The sequence below is a fragment of the Oncorhynchus masou genome, chromosome 9 (assembly GCF_036934945.1).
Source record: "Oncorhynchus masou masou isolate Uvic2021 chromosome 9, UVic_Omas_1.1, whole genome shotgun sequence".
In the NCBI taxonomy this organism is placed as follows: domain Eukaryota; kingdom Metazoa; phylum Chordata; class Actinopteri; order Salmoniformes; family Salmonidae; genus Oncorhynchus; species Oncorhynchus masou.
The window spans coordinates 79,950,193-79,973,327 of record NC_088220.1 but is presented as its reverse complement, the minus strand read 5'-3'; the positions used below and the strand labels follow the sequence as shown (position 1 = coordinate 79,973,327).

General features: G+C 48.1%; 2 protein-coding genes across 3 annotated transcripts in view; one reads left to right on the top strand and one right to left on the bottom strand.

The window, feature by feature from the left end:
* stard10 (StAR related lipid transfer domain containing 10) overlaps positions 1 to 10,529 on the bottom strand; it is a 42,422-nt gene extending 31,893 nt beyond the window's left edge. Inside the window, exons 1-3 of the mRNA XM_064975279.1 lie at positions 9,758 to 10,529; positions 578 to 725; positions 381 to 484 (exon numbers count right to left, since the gene is read on the bottom strand). Coding sequence (XP_064831351.1) covers positions 381 to 484; positions 578 to 725; positions 9,758 to 9,913 — 408 coding nt within the window. The 5' untranslated portion in view covers positions 9,914 to 10,529. The remainder of the gene's footprint in view (positions 1 to 380; positions 485 to 577; positions 726 to 9,757) is intronic.
* Positions 10,530 to 11,501: 972 nt separating this feature from the next.
* Positions 11,502 to 23,135, top strand: part of LOC135546666 (mitochondrial disaggregase-like) — a 78,924-nt gene continuing 67,290 nt past the window's right edge. Inside the window, exons 1-3 of one of the 2 annotated variants that reach the window (XM_064975276.1) lie at positions 11,502 to 14,371; positions 14,469 to 14,520; positions 17,430 to 17,516. In XM_064975276.1, coding sequence (XP_064831348.1) covers positions 13,906 to 14,371; positions 14,469 to 14,520; positions 17,430 to 17,516 — 605 coding nt within the window. In that variant the 5' untranslated portion in view covers positions 11,502 to 13,905. The remainder of the gene's footprint in view (positions 14,372 to 14,468; positions 14,521 to 17,429; positions 17,517 to 23,135) is intronic. The other variant, XM_064975277.1, reaches the window with a different exon arrangement.

Sequence of the window (23,135 nt, the reverse complement as noted above, 5' to 3'; positions counted from 1 at the left end):
CTCCCCAACTCCGCCCACCGGCATCCTAATAAGGAAACAAGAACAAAGACAGAATACGGCAGACAGAGTGGGAGGGTCGTCACAACAGGAACAGGGTTGGAGAGCCCTGAGGGAGACGGTATAGTACAGGAACAGGGTTGGAGAGCCCTGAGGGAGACGGTATAGTACAGGAACAGGGTTGGAGAGCCCTGAGGGAGACGGTATAGTACAGGAACAGGGTTGGAGAGCCCTGAGGGAGACGGTATAGTACAGGAACAGGGTTGGAGAGCCCTGAGGGAAGACGGTATAGTACAGGAACAGAGTTGGAGAGCCCTGAGGGAGACGGTATAGTACAGGCTTCTGGACCAGGATACTCTCTCCCTGTACATGTTTATACTTACAGCATGTTTGACAGAGTAGTTCATGATGATGTAATCACTACCAGTGGGCAGCCAGGAGCGCAGCGTGATGACATCACGGTTCCTCAGCGGCTTGGGACACTTCCCTAGACACAGACGAGGAGGAACCTCATTAACATACACACTGAATATCTGTGTGTGTGTGTGTGTGTGTGCGTGCGTGTGCGTGCGTGTCGTACACGAGTAGTAGCCCACGTCTGCGTTAACAGTGAGTTTTCCGATGTCGAAGGTTTCGATGACGTTTGCGTCCCATTTCCTCCGGTACTCGATGTCATGGAGAACATCATACATGGTCTCAGCTGGCACGTCCTTACACGCCATCCGACACTGCAGGAGAAACACACACATTTAATAAATAGTCAACACACAGTCATACACACACACACACACACCTACCGTTATTTGACCAAACACACACTTGTGTGTGTGTGTGTGTGTGTGTGTTTGTGGGGTGGGGGAGGGGCAGTTTAATAGTAAAACCGTGGGCACAACGTCAGGCTCTTAAAAAGTGAGAGCACACACACCAGTGGCCTGCAAAACTGCCCTAGAGAAGCGCCATCTCCATGGTTACCTCAGCCAGGGGAAGACTCCACACCACAACAACACAGACAGAAGATAGGGGAGTGGAGAAAGCCATAGAGGGCACTACTTTTAACCCCAGCTACATGGGGATAACCCAGACCAAAAGCAGTGCACTACCTATCAATGTGTTTGGAGGAATGAGCTGTGTGTGTGTGTGTGTGTGTGTGTGTGTGTGTGTGTGTGTGTGTGTGTGTGTGTGTGTGTGTGTGTGTGTGTGTGTGTGTGTGTGTGTGTGTGTGTGTGTGTGTTGGACTAAGGACTTAAAAGTCACAATGGAGCTGAGAGAATAATGGAGTGATTGTGTCCGCGGGGCAGATTGAAACAGGAGAGGAAAAAAGAGAGGGAGGGAGAGAGAGAAGACATCACTGTAATTCTGTTAAAGTCATTCAGTATACTCCTCTACTGATGAGGACAGGAGAGACAAATGTCTTTTGTTTGCTGATGATCTGGTGATTCTGTCACCAACCAAGGAGGGCCTACAGCAGCACCTAGATCTTCTGCACAGATTATGCCAGACCTGGGCCCTGACAGACCTGGGCCCTGACAGACCTGGGCCCTGACAGACCTGGGTCCTGACTGTAAATCTCAGTAAGACAAAGATAATGGTGTTACAAAAAAGGTCCAGTCACCAGGACCAGAAATACAAATTCCATCTCGACACCGTTGCCCTAGAGCACACAAACTATACATACCTCGGCCTAAACATCAGCGCCACAGGTAACTTCCACAAAGCTGTGAACGATCTGAGAGACAAGGCAAGAAGGGCCTTCTACAACCACCTAAAAGGAATCGATTCCCAAACTTTCCATACCAAAGCCATCAACGACAGAAAGATGAATCGAGAGAAGTCCCCTAAGCAAGCTGGTCCTGGGGCTCTGTTCACAAACACAAACAGACCCCACAGAGCACCAGGACAGCAACTGCAACACAATTATACCGAAGCAAATCATGAGAAAGCAAAAAGATGAATTACTTGACACATTGGAAAGAATGAACAAAAAAACAGAGCAAACTAGAATGCTATTTGGCCCTAAACAGAGAGTACACAGCGGCAGAATACCTGACCACTGTGACTGACCCAAAATTAAGGAAAGCTTTGACTATGTACAGACTCAGTGAGCATAGCCTTGCTATTGAGAAAGGCCACCGTATGCAGACATGGCTCTCAAGAGAAGACAGGCTATGTGCTCACTGCCCACAAAATGAGGTGGAAACTGAGCTGCACTTCCTAACCTCCTGCCAAATGTATGACCATATTAGAGACACATATTTCCCTCAGATTACACAGACCCACAAAGAATTCGAAAACAAATCCAATTTGGGTGAAATACCAGTGTGCCATCACAGCAGCAAGATGTGTGACCTGTTGCCACAAGAAAAGGGCAACCAGTGAAGAACAAACACCACTGTAAATTCAATTGATATTTATTTATTTTCCCTTTTGTACTTTAACTATTTGTACATCATTATACCACTGTATAAAAGACAATGACATTTGAAATGTCTCTATTCCTTTGAAACTTTTGTGATGTTTACTGCTCATTTCTGATAGTTTATTTCACTTTGGTTTATTATCTAGTTCACTTGGCAACATAAACATATGTTCCCCATGACAATAAATACATTTAAACTGAATTGAGAGAGAGAGCCAGAGAGAGAGAGAGAGAGAGAGAGAGACAGAGAGACAGAGAGAGACAGAGAGAGAGAGATGGAGAATGGTGTTTGTGAACCGTCAATTGACAGAGTCCTGTGGGCCAGACACTGCATGCTCACAGTCACATGATACACGACCTCTAACCTGATACACACACACACCCTCCCCCCTGCATCAGACTGCACTATAGTCAGCTGCTGTGTTTAATCCAACATTCCTCCTTGTCCCAGTCTACTCCCCCCCCCAGGCTTGTCAAAGCTCATTTGTTCTGCTGGACACGGGTAGAGGAGTGTGGAAGAGAAGGATGAGAGGGGAGGAGTGTGGAAGAGAAGGATGAGAGGGGAGGAGTGTGGAAGAGAAGGATGAGAGGGGAGGAGTGTGGAAGAGAAGGATGAGAGGGGAGGAGTGTGGAAGAGAAGGATGAGAGGGGAGGAGTGTGTATCTGAGAAGGATGAGAGGGGGAGGGGAGTGTGGCTGGGGAGAAGACAGGATGAGAGGGATCAAGAGGACATGTGGAAGAGAAGGATGAGTGTGGAACAAGGATAGAGGGGAGGGAGCTGTGGAAGAGAAGGATGAGAGGGATGGAGGTGTGTGGAAGAGAAGGATGAGAGGGGAGGAGTGTGGAAGAGAAGGATGAGAGTATAATGGAGGAGTGGTGGAAGAGAAGGATGAGAGGGGAGGAGTGTGGAAGAGAAGGATGAGAGGGAGGAGGTGTGGAAGAGAAGGATGAGAGGGGAGGAGTGTGGAAGAGAAGGATGAGAGGGGAGGAGTGTGGAAGAGAAGGATGAGAGAGGAGGAGTGTGGAAGAGAAGGATGAGAGGGGAGGAGTGTGGAAGAGAAGGATGAGAGGGGACACTACAACAGGAGTGAGGGAGAAGTGTGGAAGAGAAGGATGAGAGGGGAGGAGTGTGGAACAAGGATGAGAGAGGAGGAGTGTGGAAGAGAAGGATGAGAGGGGAGGAGTGTGGAAGAGAAGGATGAGAGGGGAACAGTGTGGAAGAGAAGGATGCCCCCTCAGGGAGGAGGTGAAAGAGAAGGATGAGAGGAGAGGAGTGTGGAACAGAAGGGAGACAGGGGAGGAGTGTGGAAGCCCCCTCAGAAGGATGAGAGAGGAGGAGTGTGGAAGACAACAGGATGAGAGGGGAACAGTGTGGAACAGACAAAGGATGAGAGGAGAACACTACAACAGCCCCCTCAGGGAGATCTGTATACACTACAACAGCCCCCTCAGTGAGAACACTCAGGGTGTGTGTGGGCTGGGGAGAGACCAGACAGTACTGACAGACTATCAAGCCACCCACATATGACACACACACTGTTCACATTTACATAGAGAGGGAAGCTCAACAGCCCCCTCAGTGGTGAACACTACAACAGTGTGTGTGTGTGTGTGTGTGTGTGTGTGAGAACACTACAACAGTCAGTGGAGTGTGTGTGTGTGTGTGTGTGAACACTACAACAGTGTGTGTGTGTCAGTATAATGCTGATGATTTGGCTGACCAATGGTTACTGGCTAATAGATTATTGATGATAATGATGCTGATAATAACAAAGCTATGGATCTCTCCCCGGGTTTCAATTCCTCTGCACTTTACATGTCACTGTTCTTTACTGCTATAGACCCTCAGTGAGAACACTACAACAGCCCCCTCAGTGGGAACACTACAACAGCCCCCTCAGTGGGAACACTACAACAGCCCCCTCAGTGGGAACACTACAACAGCCCCCTCAGTGAGAGGAGAACACTACAACAGCCCCCTCAGTGAGAGGAGAACACTACAACAGCCCCCTCAGTGGGAACACTACAACAGCCCCCTCAGTGAGAGGGGAACACTACAACAGCCCCTCAGTGAGAGGGAGAACACTACAACAGCCCCCAGTGAGAGGAGAACACTACAACAGCCCCCTCAGTGAGAGGAGAACACTACAACAGCCCCCTCAGTGAGAGGAGAACACTACAACAGCCCCTCAGTGAGAGAGGAGAACACTACAACAGCCCCCTCAGTGAGATGAGAACACTACAACAGCCCCCTCAGTGAGAGGAGAACACTACAACAGCCCCCCCCCTCAGTGAGAGGAGAACACTACAACAGCCCCCTCAGGGAGAACACTACAATAGCCCAGTCAGGGAGAGGAAAACACTACAACAGCCCCCTCAGTGAGAACACTACAACAGCCCCCTCAGTGGGAACACTACAACAGCCCCCTCAGTGGGAACACTACAACAGCCCCCTCAGGGAGAGAACACTACAACAGCCCCCTCAGTGAGAACACTACAACAGCCCCCTCAGTGAGAACACTACAACAGCCCCCTCAGTGAGAACACTACAACAGCCCCCTCAGTGAGAACACTACAACAGCCCCCTCAGGGAGAACACTACAACAGCCCCCTCAGGGAGAACACTACAACAGCCCCCTCAGTGAGAGGAGAACACTACAACAGCCCCCTCAGTGAGAGGAGAACACTACAACAGCCCCCTAAGTGAGAGGAGAACACTACAACAGCCCCCTCAGTGAGGAGAACACTACAACAGCCCCTCAGTGAGAGGAGAACACTACAACAGCCCCCTCAGTGAGAGGAGAACACTACAACAGCCCCCTCAGTGAGAGGAGAACACTACAACAGCCCCCCCTACAACAGAGGAGAACACTACAACAGCCCCCTCAGGGAGAACACTACAACAGCCCCCTCAGTGAGAGGAGAACACTACAACACAGTGAGGGAGAACACTACAACAGCCCCCTCAGTGAGAGGAGAACACTAAAACAGCGCCCTCAGTGAGAGGAGAACACTACAACAGCGCCCTCAGTGAGAGGAGAACACTAAAACAGCCCCCTCAGTGAGAGGAGAACACTACAACAGCCCCCTCAGTGAGAGGAGAACACTACAACAGCCCCCTCAGTGAGAACACTACAACAGCCCCCTCAGTGAGAACACTACAACAGCCCCCTCAGGGAGAACACTACAACAGCCCCCTCAGGGAGAACACTACAACAGCCCCCTCAGGGAGAACACTACAACAGCCCCCTCAGGGAGAACACTACAACAGCCCCCTCAGGGAGAACACTACAACAGCCCCCTCAGGGAGAACACTACAACAGCCCCCTCAGGGAGAACACTACAACAGCCCCTCAGGGAGAACACTACAACAGCCCCCTCAGGGAGAACACTACAACAGCCCCCTCAGTGAGAACACTACAACAGCCCCCTCAGTGAGAACACTACAACAGCCCCCTACAACAGTGAGAACACTACAACAGCCCCCTCAGTGAGAACACTACAACAGCCCCCTCAGTGAGAACACTACAACAGCCCCACAGGGAGAACACTACAACAGCCCCCTCAGGGAGAACACTACAACAGCCCCCTCAGGGAGAACACTACAACAGCCCCCTCAGGGAGAACACTACAACAGCCCCCTCAGGAGAACACTACAACAGCCCCCAGGAGAGGAGAACACTACAACAGCCCCCTCAGGGAGAACACTACAACAGCCCCCTCAGGGAGAACACTACAACAGCCCCCTCAGGGAGAACACTACAACAGCCCCCTCAGGGAGAACACTACAACAGCCCCACAGGGAGAACACTACAACAGCCCCCTCAGGGAGAACACTACAACAGCCCCCTCAGGGAGAACACTACAACAGCCCCCTCAGGGAGAACACTACAACAGCCCCCTCAGTGAGAACACTACAACAGCCCCCTCAGTGAGAACACTACAACAGCCCCCTCAGTGAGAACACTACAACAGCCCCCTCAGTGAGAACACTACAACAGCCCCCTCAGTGAGAACACTACAACAGCCCCCTCAGTGAGAACACTACAACAGCCCCCTCAGTGAGATGAGAACACTACAACAGCCCCCTCAGTGAGATGAGAACACTACAACAGCCCCCTCAGTGAGATGAGAACACTACAACAGCCCCCTCAGTGAGAACACTACAACAGCCCCCTCAGTGAGAACACTACAACAGCCCCCTCAGTGAGAACACTACAACAGCCCCCTCAGTGAGAACACTACAACAGCCCCCTCAGTGAGAACACTACAACAGCCCCCTCAGGAGAACACTACAACAGCCCCCTCAGGGAGAGGAGAACACTACAACAGCCCCCTCAGGGAGAGGAGAACACTACAACAGCCCCCTCAGGGAGAGGAGAACACTACAACAGCCCCCTCAGGGAGAGGAGAACACTACAACAGCCCCCTCAGTGAGAGGAGAACACTACAACAGCCCCCTCAGTGAGAACACTACAACAGCCCCCTCAGGGAGAGTAGAACACTACAACAGCCCCCTCAGGGAGAGGAGAACACTACAACAGCCCCCTCAGGGAGAGGAGAACACCACAACAGCCCCCTCAGGGAGTGAGAACACTACAACAGCCCCCTCAGTGAGAACACTACAACAGCCCCCTCAGTGAGAACACTACAACAGCCCCCTCAGTGAGATGAGAACACTACAACAGCCCCCTCAGTGAGAGGAGAACACTACAACAGCCCCCTCAGTGAGAGGGGAACACTACAACAGCCCCCTCAGTGAGAGGGGAACACTACAACAGCCCCCTCAGTGAGAACACTACAACAGCCCCCTCAGTGAGATGAGAACACTACAACAGCCCCCTCAGTGAGAGGAGAACACTACAACAGCCCCCTCAGTGAGAGGAGAACACTACAACAGCCCCCTCAGTGAGAGGGGAACACTACAACAGCCCCCTCAGTGAGAGGAGAACACTACAACAGCCCCCTCAGGGAGAGGAGAACACTACAACAGCCCCCTCAGGGAGAGGAGAACACTACAACAGCCCCCTCAGTGAGAGGAGAACACTACAACAGCCCCCTCAGTGAGAACACTACAACAGCCCCCTCAGTGAGAGGAGAACACTACAACAGCCCCCTCAGGGAGAGGAGAACACTACAACAGCCCCCTCAGGGAGAGGAGAACACCACAACAGCCCCCTCAGTGAGAACACTACAACAGCCCCCTCAGTGAGAACACTACAACAGCCCCCTCAGTGAGAACACTACAACAGCCCCCTCAGTGAGATGAGAACACTACAACAGCCCCCTCAGTGAGAGGAGAACACTACAACAGCCCCCTCAGTGAGAGGGGAACACTACAACAGCCCCCTCAGTGAGAGGGGAACACTACAACAGCCCCCTCAGTGAGAACACTACAACAGCCCCCTCAGTGAGATGAGAACACTACAACAGCCCCCTCAGTGAGAGGAGAACACTACAACAGCCCCCTCAGTGAGAGGAGAACACTACAACAGCCCCCTCAGTGAGAGGAGAACACTACAACAGCCCCCTCAGTGAGAGGGGAACACTACAACAGCCCCCTCAGTGAGAACACTACAACAGCCCCCTCAGTGAGAGGAGAACACTACAACAGCCCCCTCAGTGGGAACACTACAACAGCCCCCTCAGTGGGAACACTACAACAGCCCCCTCAGTGAGAGGAGAACACTACAACAGCCCCCTCAGTGAGAGGAGAACACTACAACAGCCCCCTCAGTGAGAGGAGAACACTACAACAGCCCCCTCAGTGAGAGGAGAACACTACAACAGCCCCCTCAGTGGGAACACTACAACAGCCCCCTCAGTGAGAGGAGAACACTACAACAGCCCCCTCAGTGAGAGGAGAACACTACAACAGCCCCCTCAGGGAGAACACTACAACAGCCCCCTCAGTGAGAGGAGAACACTACAACAGCCCCCTCAGTGAGAGGAGAACACTACAACAGCCCCCTCAGGGAGAGGAGAACACTACAACAGCCCCCTCAGTGAGAACACTACAACAGCCCCCTCAGTGAGAGGAGAACACTACAACAGCCCCCTCAGTGAGAGGAGAACACTACAACAGCCCCCTCAGGGAGAGGAGAACACTACAACAGCCCCCTCAGTGAGAACACTACAACAGCCCCCTCAGGGAGAGGAGAACACTACAACAGCCCCCTCAGGGAGAGGAGAACACTACAACAGCCCCCTCAGGGAGAGGAGAACACTACAACAGACTGGATATCACACTCACACACTTTCCACATGTATCAGCTGGGAGCATCCGTGCTTTTATCCAAGTCTATAGATAGAAGAACAGGACCATAGCATCACTGCCTCCTGCGCGCGCACACACACACACACACACACACACACACATCAGGGTTTAGAGAGACACACACAAGGATGTAATGGTTTGAGGGCAACTCCCATCAGTGTATCCTGCTCTCTCTTAACTGAGCAAAAACACAAACACACAGTCTCACACCTTTATCCCCTATGGCTATGAGTGCAGAGAGAGACACGGCCTCTCCTTAAGCACACATTACCCACGCTGTGACATTACCCACGCTGTGACATTACCCACGCTGTGACATTACCCACGCTGTGACATTACCCACGCTGTGACATTACCCACTGTGACAAATCAGGCAAACGGACACTTAGAGACCGATAGATGACAGCTCATGAAACAGGTTTACTGCCTCCCTACCATATGTTTCCTTCTCTATGACCACGACCCCAGCAGGTGCCACAACTGACGGTCATGTCTGTCAAAAATAATGTTTCAGTTAATGTACCTGCACTCACAGGTTGCAGAACAGGAATCTCTGTGGGCAACGGAACAAGACTTCCTCCTGCAGCTTCTTACAACACACACACACACACACACACACACACACACACACACACACACACACACACACACACACACACACACACACACACCGGAGTTTAAACTAGTGTGACTTCAGAGCGGATTAATCATGTGTACAGTACACACATTCCCTCTTTCACCTTCAATTTCCCCTCCCCTCCACCTCCCTTCCTCAAACAACTCCATGTGAGAACACCTGTTTGTCCGTTGTCCTGCCACAGACCCGGATACATGCAGCACACACCTGACGCTGGCCCTGGCCCAATAGTTAAACATTTAACAATCTAGATTTCATTTTTTCCTGTAAATAACACTTCCTTTCACTCCTTTGAGTAATATTATGAAAGGGTTTCAGTTTAGGACATTATGACTTGTGCTATGGGACTGTGTGACCGAGGTAACCCATATGATGTCCTCTATTCCTGACATTTTCCATTCACCTGAGTACCGGCCTACCCTGTTCTCACCTTAATCTTGTGGAGTGACTTGTCCTCGTCTCCTCCTATAGTCTGAGTCCACACTGTCATGTCCGTCTTATTGTAGGTCAGACTCCAGCCCTCCTCACTCCCGCACTCCTCCTTGAAGCTGCTGAATGCCCGGTCATCCGGGATCAACACCGACATAATCTTTTACCGGGTAGCGCGAGCTCGCTCTTCTGCAGTTCACTAGGAAGAACAACGATCGGACCAAACCGAGGTAGGGAAACTCCCGATGGCGGAGAGACCCGAAGCAGACTGGGACGAACGGGCGCCGGTGAGGAGTGACTGAGCTAAACGACGTAACGTTACACCTCTTATCCTCTGAGTGAATTATTCCTATAATTTCATTTCTTGATCCCACACACTGAGCACGCACTCCGCGTATTGTGACGATGTGTGCTTAGAAAGGAGAGTTGCTGAACAAACACGAAGAACGCACAAAAACACGGGTATAAAAATACAAAAATCTACAGTTTTCATAGAAACTATACAAACACGTGAGTGGAAGCTTTCCGGCGTTTATCTTATAACATTATTGACCCTCTGACGTGAATCAATTTCAGCTCGGTATGGTCCACAGCAGCTATATAAGTGAGACATATGTGTCCGCTGTCTCACCGCGTCTCCACTAGAGATGAGAGGCTGACAAGTCGGATGGTTATGATCAATTGTTGCGCGTTTACATTTCAGTTCCCCTGCGTCGCTGTGTGCCCCCCTATGGTCACTCGACGTCGTCGGGGGTGGATGGTGCAGTGTGACGAATAGAGGAAAGCGTTGGAGACACACAGAGAAGCAATTCCAGATTGACAACCGCCCACTCGGCTACGTGCACATGTAACGGCTAGCTAGTTAGCGGTGGTGCGCGCTAAATAGCGTTTCAATCGGTAACGTCACTTACTCTGAGACCTTGCAGTAGTGTTTCCCCTTACTCTGCGGATTTTGTGGAGCGATGGGTAATGATGCTTCGAGGGTGACTGTTGTTGATGTGTGCAGAGGGTCCCTGGTTCGCGCCCGGGTATGGGCGAGGGGACGGTCTAAAGTTATACAGTTACACACACATGTCCCTGTATCAGGGACCAGATATCAGACCAGAGAAAAGAGTGCCTCCTACTGGCCCTCCAACACCACTCCCAGCAGCATCTGGTCTCCCATCAAAGGAACTGACCAGGACCAACCCTGCTCAGCTTCAGAAGCAAGCCAGCAGTGGTATGCAGGGTGGTATGCTGCTGGCAAAGTTGAGTCTGCTCTGAGGTTTTTGTTGTGATCTTTCTGATTCCCCCTTAGGGTGTATATTCTTAGACACGAGTATTCCCAAAGCGTTCTTCAGATGTCCCCATAGGATAACCCTTGTTGCAGGAGCAAATGTAAATGAGCTATTTACATGCAGAAGCGCCTTATGGTGTCTGCCTTTCACCTACAATCTTAGAAAAGAAGGTGCTCTCCTTTCAACAGAGGGTTCGACATGGAATCCAAAATAGTTCTACCTGGAACCAAAAAGGGTTATTCTATGGGGACAGCTGAAGAACCCTTTTGGAAGCCTTGTTTATTAGAATGTACAGGTGTAACAGTATAGCTTTAGATCGTCCCCTTGCCCATACCCGGGCGTGAACCAGGGACCCTCTGCACACATTAACAACAGTCACCCACGAAGCGTCGTTACCCATCGCTCCACAAAAGCCACGGCCCTTGCAGAGCAAGGGGAACCACTACTTCAAGGTCTCAGAGCAAATGACATCACCGATTGAAACGCTATTTAGCGCACACCGCTAACTAAGCTAGCCGTTTCACATCCGTGACACAGGTAAGGGGGAATCGGAAAGATCAGCACAGGAATACAATATTCTCAGAGCAGGCTCAACTTGCCCGACTGCAAATAATTCCATAAATGATGAAACTCTTCGGGCAACCCAAAAATAGTCCTGACTTGCCGGAATGGGCAAGTGCCTTTAAGACTTAATGTCAATTACTTACAAAGAAAGACATCTCCAATGGGATAATACGCCACCTGTCTCTGATATTTCATGTCTGAATTAGTCCCTTAGTCTGGTGTCTTATATATCAGGCCTGGGTAGGCTACAGTTTTAATGTCTGAATTAGTCCCTTAGTCTGGTGTCTTATATATCAGGCCTGGGTAGGCTACAGTTTTAATGTCTGAATTAGTCCCTTAGTCTGGTGTCTTATATATCAGGCCTGGGTAGGCTACAGTTTTAATGTCTGAATTAGTCCCTTAGTCTGGTGTCTTATATATCAGGCCTGGGTAGGCTACAGTTTTAATGACTTTATATTTATTAGTCTGGGAACAGAACAGAGTTCCTTTAAGAAGTGGAAAGGCAGTGAGGCAATAGTGACACATTGCCTCTTGCCTTTGAGCTGTGGTTTTGTGTTTGGATGAATGAGATGTGTAAGTGTGTGTTTGGATGAATGAGATGTGTAAGTGTGTGTTTGGATGAATGAGATGTGTAAGTGTGTATTTGGATGAATGAGATGTGTAAGTGTGTGTTTGGATGAATGAGATGTGTAAGTGTGTGTTTGGATGAATGAGATGTGTAAGTGTGTGTTTGGATGAATGAGATGTGTAAGTGTGTATTTGGATGAATGAGATGTGTAAGTGTGTGTTTGGATGAACGCCACAGGTGCTTTCTCTCCCCAGGTGGAGAAAAATGTCTAAACTTTTTAAACTCTGAAAAGGAAAACTATTTCCCTCTCTTGGAATTGTCATGTTCTCTCATCCACACCTGGTAGTGACTCTCTCAGGTATTTACACTGAGGCAAGCACACAGAGCGGCAGGGTAGCCTAGTGGTTAGAGCGTTAATAAAGGTTAAATAAAATAAACATAGCAAACGATATATGTTAATGATTCTTAATTTTTCTTAATATTTCAAACATTGGCCAGAACAGCCCCATAGCCTTTGTCAAAAGTTTCTCAAGAGACCAGCAAATGAACAATGCTCTCTGCATGTGATTTCTCCTCTAAGGATTAGGCTAGAGGGCCGCCCCTACATTAACATTGTTTGGGATTACTGCAAACAGCAACTTCTTAGGAATTTTGGATTTCACAGCAAGACTGTTTTTTCAGACTCTCAGGTGAGGTCATGTGGTCAAATAGCAGCATAGCATGTGTCTGTGTTGTCATAGTGACTGGACTGGGGGAAACAGGAGCTATTCTGAAAAATACAAAAGGCAAAGAAAATATATTTTACAAGGTGATCAACTGTGATGAGTCTTGTGATATGTAGCCAACATTAAAGGTTGATCTGTAAAGGTACATTTGAATGTTGTATGTGATCAAATGGTTGACCCTGGGTTAGAGATGTCTCCAACAAATATGATGTTTTCCTATTGAATGTACAAGGTGCATTTCCTAAACTCCCACATTGTGTCTAACTAACTGGTGGCCAGCGTTCTTCTTCTTCTTCTGGGGATTTTATATAGTGGTTGACAACCAACTTTAAGGTGCATCTCCGCCACCAACTGGACTGGAGTGTAAAACCAGTGAGAATGAAGGTCTAAATTCTATTCAATATTCTCGTCTCCCAAAGGAAAATTAAATACCGCATCTCCTGGAGATTTCCCCAGCAGTTCACTCAATTTTGGCTAGCGCCAGCCCCTATAGGCGATTCGTGCTTGTATTTGGCCTAGTGACTCTGCTGACTGCTGCGACACAACACGTGTTTGTTGCGTTATCCAGCCTCCGCAGTGCCACAGAATCTGAACGCCATCTGGTGGCGAATCATAGCGAAGGAGAAAGTTGTTTTGTTTGTTATAAAGCAGAACAAACTTACATTTTTTTAATGTGGGGATTGATTTAGATTAACTTGTGTGTGGAAAAATGTTAAGTCCATGAATAAATCCAGAGTTAACCTTCATAAGAGGTGGTGGAGTAGCCTCTGTGATACCAGGAAGTGGAGCCAGTTCGTTTCTGTAGGAAAAAAACTATTATTCCCATGATGCAGTTCATGTTCCAGTAACATCCCATGCTGCGGTTGTTTTTGTTCTGTCGCTGCTGTCAACCATCACGAGATAAATAACGGTCTGTAGGCGGAATGACGGCAGTAGACTTCAATTAAAGGTGTTGTCGTTGCAAGTAAGTACTATCATCAGGCTTAACGTTGCACGGTTCGCGTGTTTTCCCGCAATGTTGTCTTCGGTTCCACCGCGGATCTTCATGCGAAGGTCGCGCAGCCTTTCCCCGTGCCGTGTGCTCCAGACAAGCACAAAGGACGCCGCGAGGAACCACATCATCCTCGATAAAGCGGACGCCAACCGGAACCCCCTCGTTTCTACCTCCCGTGTCTCCCGTAGAGGAATTCTGAGCGAGGAGGCGAAAGGCCAGAGTGTGAGCCTGGCTATACAGTATCACCATCTGGCCCCCAGGTGGCTCTCTAATCTCCAGGGTCGCAGGAGCTCCTGGGCCTCTCTGGCTTCCAAGGGACGCAACAACAACCTGTATTGGGAACAGAGCGGGGGAAGGACCGGGGGACAGAGCGGGGGAAGGACCGGAGGACAGAGCGGGAGCAGCCGCCCTTACGCACTGGCCTCTGCTGGGGTACTGTCTGCTGCAGCCATGGCCTTCTGCCTCAAGAAGGACTCTGATACGAAAGGTGTGTGTGTGTGTGTGTGTGTGTGTGTGTGTGTGTGTGTGTGTGTGTGTTGTACACACTGCTAAAGATACTTAAAGGACATGAGTCTTCTTTCCAGGTGATGCACTTCTGGAGGCTGCAAGGACCAACAGCTCACAAGATGTGGCAAGGTACATTATAAACACACACACACACACACACACTGAGAGACTCCTGAGTTCCACACAATACACATACTGACTGTCTGTACAGGGGAATGCTGACTGTCTGTACAGGGGAATGCTGACTGTCTGTACAGGGGAATGCTGAGGGGAATGCTGACTGTCTGTACAGGGGAATGCTGACTGTCTGTACAGGGGAATGCTGACTGTCTGTACAGGGGAATGCTGACTGTCTGTACAGGGGAATGCTGAGGGGAATGCTGACTGTCTGTACAGGGGAATGCTGACTGTCTGTACAGGGGAATGCTGACTGTCTGTACAGGGGAACGCTGACTGTCTGTACAGGGGAATGCTGACTGTCTGTACAGGGGAACGCTGACTGTCTGTACAGGGGGAAAAGCTTTTACATTTAGACAAAAGACTTCTATGTGACAGAGACATCCAGAGCCTCTGATTGTCTTGCTGTTGCGTTCTCTCTGATTGGCTACGCTAAGTACCCAGTAGAATAACATGCCTGTTGAGCAGGCACCAAACATTACAAGTTATGATCTTCGCAAGATGGGGATTTATGATTAGGGTAATTACTGCTAGTCTCCAGGAATAGAGTCAATCACACATTTTAATTGTTTACTGACTTCTCTACACTACTATACTGCTGTAGGAAATGAAGGGGAAAAAATGAATTACTCCACAAGTCTGTGAGGTCCTAATCATATGGAGTCTCATCGCAGACAGTATTTCTGGAAGTGTTTACCACCTGCACATCATTGTATTCCCAGTTGTCTCCACTAGAGGGAGATAGAGGTCCATGTCTGTTTAGTTGAGTTGGTTCCTCATTAACTACTGCCCATGTAGCAGCTAGTCTTCCTGGGGTCCATGTAAAATATACTAGTACATGACAAAGTACAGAAAAGTTATAGACAAGGACATCAAATAATAATATACAGTACCAGTCAAAGGTTTGGACATTTTTTACATGTTTTATTTCACCTTTATTTAACCAGGTAGGCTAGTTGAGAACACCTTTATTTAACCAGGTAGGCGAGTTGAGAACACCTTTATTTAACCAGGTAGGCGAGTTGAGAACACCTTTATTTAACCAGGTAGGCGAGTTGAGAACACCTTTATTTAACCAGGTAGGCTAGTTGAGAACACCTTTATTTAACCAGGTAGACTAGTTGAGAACAAGTTCTCATTTACAGCTGCAACCTGACATACCTACTCATTCAAGGGTTTAAATTTGTATTTAAAAAAACAAACTATTTTCTACATTTTCTAATAATAGTGAAGACATCAAAACGATCAAATAACACATGGATTCATGTGTACACGCTATTCATATTTACATATTCATATATCCAGTTAAATTAGATCTTTAGAAGAGGAGAGGCGCTGTGATATGTTTTTACATGTTTTTTTTTAAAGCTAAACTTTCTTTTTGCCTGAGTAACATCTGTTTTCAAAGCATTCCATGATGATCTGGCTCTATACATAACTGAGCAATGTATTAAATCTGTTTTGTGTTTGGGTACTGTGAAGAAACCCATGGTGGCATGTCAGGTAGGGTATGTATGTTTGGAAGTATATGCAAATATATTCTACAAGTGGTTTGGCATTTTCAACACACATCTGTCTACCAAAATGTACTATTGTGTACCTTAGTAACGCTTCCCTTCCTCCTTTTTCTACACAAATGTTTCTTTAAAAAGACTAGAAGAGAAGTAGTACATTTCTCTTCAACCCTCAACCATGAAAGACTATCTTGCATATGGGCTCCCGAGTGGCGCATTTATTTTTTTGTTTTTTTACTTTAGTCACAAAATTGTTTAGTGTGAGAGGTAGAGGGCAGTCAGACCGCATCACAGAGATACAGTTGAAGTCGGAAGTTTACATACACCTTAGCCAAATACATTTAAAATCAGTTTTTTCACAATTCCTGACATTTAATCCTGGTTAAATTTTCCTGTCTTAGGTCAGTTAGAATCAACACTTTGTTTTAAGAATGTGAAATGTCAGAATAATAGTAGAGTGATTTTAATACAGCTGGCTGCAACAGAGCCTGGGCTCGAATCAAGAGTCTCTGGTGGCACCACCCGGGAGTCCCGTAGACCACTGCACCACCCGGGAGTCCCGTAGACCACTGCACCACCCGGGAGTCCCGTAGACCACTGCACCACCCGGGAGAGACCACTGCACCACCCGGGAGTCCCGTAGACCACTGCACCACCCGGGAGTGACCACTGCACCACCCGGGAGTCCCGTAGACCACTGCACCACCCGGGAGTCCCGTAGACCACTGCACCACCCGGGAGTCCCGTAGACCACTGCACCACCCGGGAGGCCCGTAGACCACTGCACCACCCGGGAGGCCCGTAGACCACTGCACCACCCGGGAGGCCCGTAAATCTCATCTCTGAGTACAGATGTGAAAAGGGCACCTGCCACCTGTTATTGTAGCAGCAGTATGTTGTCTGTTCCCTTATCTTACATTATTCACGTAAGTGTGTGTAGGTTTAATGGCGTGTGTCACTCTGCTACAGCGTTGGGACAGATGGTGTAGGCTAGGCAAGACTACACAGATGTGTTAAGCGTTTTAGTTCGAGAGCAGAGGTATAGGGGGTCGTGTGTGTGTGTGTGTGGGGGGGCAGGTTAGTGAGGCACAGTGTGTTTACAGTCAACACAGACACCGTCCGCCCAGCGGAGCACAGACGGGTTACCCCCGACACACACTAACACACCCCTCCTCCTCAGATAACACAGCCCGACGTCGTCCCTCTCAGGCACAGAACTCAACCTACACATCTTACGTTGTTCCTGTCCGAGTCTGTTTGGTAGCACCTGAGAGCTGAAGGCAGATAGTAACCCTAGCAACAGAACAGCTTTCTTAGTAACCTCTTCTTGTTCCTGTTTCCTGTCAGGTTGCTGGGCGAGGGGGTGGAGCCTAACCACAGACACCGTCTGGGCTGGACCTCTCTCATGGTGGCAGCTATGAACCGCCAGCACAGGTCAGAGAGAGAGCAGTGTGTGTGTGTGTGTGTCCGGCTCTTCCTGTGTTAACCTTGTCCCATACAGACATATTGCCACAGTAGAATGCTCTTATCACACCAGACGGCTACTAATGCCCCCTCAACCCTCCCTCCCCCTGCCCCGCACCCTCTAAATTAAATTAGCCCCTCTGTATCCCTGTACACACAGAGAGAGGCAGAGGATCAGGAGGTGGAGGGTTAAGGTGGGGTGAATCCAATTTGGGGATGGTTGGCCAACGGGCCATGTTCCTGTGAGACGAAGGGCCCTCCTCAACAGTTAGACACTAGTTCACCGAACCCCCCCCCCGTCTGAATAAATATATATATATATATATTAAAGAGGCCTACAGAAACTATTCAAACCCGTTAGTTAACCTTTTCCACATTTTGTGTTACACCCTGAATTTCAAATGGATTACATTTAGATTTTTTTTTTTCTCACTTGCCAACATACAATGTTTTTTGAAAATGTTACAAAGTAGTTAGAAATTAAAGCTGAAATGTCTTGAGTCAATTAGTATTCAAGCCCTTTGTTATGAGAAGCCTAAATAAGTTGGGGCGGTAGTGTAGCCTAGTGGTTGGACTAGTAACCGGAAGGTTGCAAGTTCAAACCCCCGAGCTGACAAGGTACAAATCTGTCGTTCTGCCCCTGAACTGGCAGTTAACCCACTGTTCCTGGGCCGTCATTGAAAATAAGAATTTGTTCTTAACTGACTTGCCTAGTTAAATAAAGGTAAAAAAATAAAAATAAAGTTCAGGAGTCAAAATGTGCTTAACAAGTCACATAATAAGTTGTATGGACTTACACTGTGTGCAATAATAGTGTTTAACATGATTTTTGAATGACTACCTCATCTCTGCACCCCACACATACAATTATCTGTAAGGTCTCTCAGTCGAGCAGGGAATTGCAGAACTGTTCAGACGAAAGTTGTTTTTTTTTAAAGGCGAAATGAGGTGATGTCTTTTTTGTCCTTTTTATTTTGTATAAACTTTTGGAGTGCCGCCGTTTCCCAATGTGGGATTTCATTTAAAGATGAATTCACCTTTCAGCAGGACAATAACCTAAAACAACAAGGTCAAATCTACACTGGAGTTGCTTACTAAGAAGATGGTGAATGGTCCTGACTGACCGAGTTACATTTTTAACTTCAATCTGCTTGAAAATCTATGGCAAGAACTGAAAATGGTTATCTAGTAATGATCAACAACCAATTTGACAGCTTGGATATTGCAAAGAATAATAGGCAAATAAACACAATCCAGACTTACCCAGAAACCCTCACAGCTCTTAGACTTACCCAGAAACTCTCAGAGCTCTTAGAGACTTACCCAGAAACTCTCAGAGCTCTTAGAGACTTACCCAGAAACTCTCAGAGCTCTTAGAGACTTACCCAGAAACCCTCACAGCTCTTAGACTTACCCAGAAACCCTCACAGCTCTTAGAGACTTACCCAGAAACCCTCACAGCTCTTAGAGACTTACCCAGAAACCCTTACAGCTCTTAGACTTACCCAGAAACCCTCACAGCTCTTAGACTTACCCAGAAACCCTCACAGCTCTTCTTAGACTTAGACCCAGAAACCCTCACAGCTCTTAGACTTACCCAGAAACCCTCACAGCTCAGAACCCAGAAACCCTCACAGCTCTTAGACTTACCCAGAAACCCTCACAGCTCTTAGACTTACCCAGAAACCCTCACAGCTCTTAGACTTACCCAGAAACCCTCACAGCTCTTAGACTTACCCAGAAACCCTCACAGCTCTTAGACTTACCCAGAAACCCTCACAGCTCTTAAAGACTTACCCAGAAACCCTCACAGCTCTTAAAGACTTACCCAGAAACCCTCACAGCTCTTAAAGACTTACCCAGAAACCCTCACAGCTCTTAGAGACTTACCCAGAAACCCTTACAGCTCTTAGACTTACCCAGAAACCCTCACAGCTCTTAGACTTACCCAGAAACCCTCACAGCTCTTAGACTTACCCAGAAACCCTCACAGCTCTTAGACTTACCCAGAAACCCTCACAGCTCTTAGACTTACCCAGAAACCCTCACAGCTCTTAGACTTACCCAGAAACCCTCACAGCTCTTAAAGACTTACCCAGAAACCCTCACAGCTCTTAAAGACTTACCCAGAAACCCTCACAGCTCTTAGAGACTTACCCAGAAACCCTCACAGCTCTTAGACCCTCCCCTCCCTTCTAACTCCTCTGCCCCCCCCCTTCTAACTCCTCTACCCCTCCTCTCCCTTCTAACTCCTCTGCCCCTCCCTTCTAACTCCTCTACCCCTCCTCTCCCTTCTAACTCCTCTACCCCTCTTCTCCCTTCTAACTCCTCTGCCCTTCCCTTCTAACTCCTCTGCCCCTCCCTTCTAACTCCTCTGCCCCCCCCCCTCTAACTCCTCTGCCCCCCCCCCCCTCTAACTCCTAGCCGAGTGTGTTGACATATTGAAGTGCGGATGTTTGTGTTGATGAACGCATTGTGTTCCATGTTGATGTATGTGTTCTTGTCTTGTGCACACTAGTACTGTACTTGTGTGTGTTACACTGTGTGTTATGAGTGTTATAACTCAGTGGTGGTGACACTCGTGTGTGTTTCATTCTGTTCTCTAAACCCCCAGTGAGCTCTCAATGCTGCAGGGAAGACAGAGAAAACACACAGAGACATCACTCTCTCTCACACACACACACACACACACACACACACACACACACACACACACACACACACACACACACACACAGTCATAATGCACACTACAGAATGAAGACGGACACACACACACGGTCATAATACACACTACAGAATGAAGACGGACACACAGTCGTAATACACACTACAGAATGAAGACGGACACACTCACTGCAGCATTTTTCTGAACTATAGTTCATTCGAGTACACGCTTAACTGAATGAGCAACGGAGACAATGCAATATGAAGTTTTATTAAATAGTTGGGCGTATGGCCTCGTCTCAGAGGAATGCTCTTCGGAGCCTTAAGGGTAGTATAGCTAGCATGGTGCTTCCAACACCAGGGTTGATGGTTCGATTCCCACAGGGGACCATCACGAAATGTATGGATAAGTGCGTCTGCTAAATGACTAAAATGTAAATATGGGTTTACACCCATTTGGTTGAGAGAGGGGAAAGTGATAATTGCAACAGTGAGCCCATAGGTTAAAACCGCAAGTGTGCAGAATGTCAATTATTGTGCCGTGCTTATAGGCTGAAGGTCAATAGGTGAATGGCAGTCTGCCCATGGCTGACACGGAACCCAAACCGGCCATGCACGTGCACCATCGTGCATACATGTATTTTGTCCCCCTACACCGAACGCAATCACGACACAGGTGATTGCGTTCGGGGACAGGTCGAAAAGCATTAAACATGTATGGCAATTTAGCTAGCTAGCTTGCACATGCTAACTAACTTGTCCTATTTAGCTAAGTTGCTGTTGCTAGCTAATTTGTCCTATTTAGCTAGCTTGCTGTTGCTAGCTAACCTGTCCTATTTAGCTAGCTTGCTGTTGCTAGCTAACTTGTCCTATTTAGCTAGCTTGCTGTTTCTAGCTAACTTGTCCTATTTAGCTAGGTTGCTGTTGCTAGCTAACTTGTCCTATTTAGCTAGGTTGCTGTTGCTAGCTAATTTGTCCTATTTAGCTAGCTTGCTGTTGCTAGTTAATTTGTCCTGGGATATAAACATTGAGTTATTTTACCTGAAATGCACAAGGTCCTCTACTCCGACAGTGAATCCACACATAAAATGGTCAACCGAATCATTTCTAGTCATCTCTCCTCCTTCCAGGCTTTTTCATATTTGAACTTGTGTGGTGATTGGCATTTAAACTTTCATACTATTACCACGACGACCGGCAAAACATTTCACCCACATGGGTATAACCAATGAGGAGATTGCATGTGGGTACCTGCTTCTATAAACCAATGAGGCAGGACTTGCAGCGCGATCTGCGTCAGAAATAGGAATGACTTCTATTGTAGCCCTTGGCGACTCAGACGCTCGCGAGCAGTGTGGGTGCAATAATTGAATAACATGGATTTCTAAATGTATTTTGCAATGCTCGCGCACGTGACGTGTCTGGTCTGGTCAACATGTAACAGGAAGAGGGAAAAGAACATGACGCTACGTTGATGATGATACGCTTGTTTTCATTCCCCTCTATGCCCGTATCGTAGGAAACAGAGTGGATTATGTTATGCTGCTTGATGAAGTTAAACTTCATTCAAAAAGACCGGCCTTCCTGATTTTGAACATTTTGTGAAATACAATTCAATGGAGTAAAGGCTTACCCGAATGAACAACAGAGACAGAATGCAACATGGAACCATATTAAATAGTTTGGTGTATGGCCAAGGACTGCTCATTGGAGCCAGATGTTGATGATAGGTAGCCCCTTGCTGGGTAACTGGCATCACCCCCCCCAGCAGTTGGATCTAAAGATCGAAAACAATGATCATTAAATGTAAAGAGATGCATGCGAAGAAGAGAACACAAGTGCAGTTATGTTGTAATGGAAAGTGTTGTATGGAATGTTTATCAATGCAAGGCGCTGAGCGCAGGATTCAAACGTTGTTATGTGTAGGGTTGAAATTACACAACTGGACACGCGTGGTTGGGTAGACGTGTGCCGGAATGCCATATGTATGGTTAACAAGAACCGCCAGCTTGATCCGGCAGTGTGGTCCGGAGGCTCCGTATCGCATCGGAGTGCGCATCCCAAATGTTGTAATGTTACAGAGGGCTCTGTATCGCATCGGAGTGCGCATCCCAAATGTTGTAACCTTACAGAGGGCTCTGAATGCCATCCCAAATGTTGTATGGTTAACATGAACCGCATCGGAGTGCGCATCCCAAATGTTGTAACCTTGATCCGGAGTGCGCATCCCAAAGTGTGGTCCGGAGTGCGCATCCCAAATGTTGTAACCTTACAGGGGCTCTGTATCGCATCGGAGTGCGCATCCCAAATGTTGTAACGTTACAGAGGGCTCTGTATCGCATCGGAGTGCGCATCCCAAATGTTGTAACCTTACAGAGGGCTCTGTATCGCATCGGAGTGCGCATCCCAAATGTTGTAACGTTACAGAGGGCTCCCAAATGTTGTAACCTTACAGGGGCTCGCATCGGAGTGCGCATCCCAAATGTTGTAACCTTACAGAGGGACTCTGCATATCGCATCGGAGTGCGCATCCCAAATGTTGTAACGTTACAGAGGACTCTGTGCGCATCAAATGTTGTAACGTTACAGGAGTGCGCATCCCAAATGTTGTAACGTTACAGAGGACTCCGTATCGCATCGGAGTGCGCATCCCAAATGTTGTAACGTTACAGAGGACTCTGTATCGCATCGGAGTGCGCATCCCAAATGTTGTAACGTTACAGAGGACTCTGTATCGCATCGGAGTGCGCATCCCAAATGTTGTAACCTTACAGAGGACTCTGCATCGGATCGCATCCCAAATGTTGTAACGTTCGGGCTCTGTATCGCATCGGAGTGCATCCCAAAATGTTGTAATCCCCGTTACAGAGGACTCAAATGTTGTAACGTTACAGAGGGCTCGCATCGGAGTGCGCATCCCAA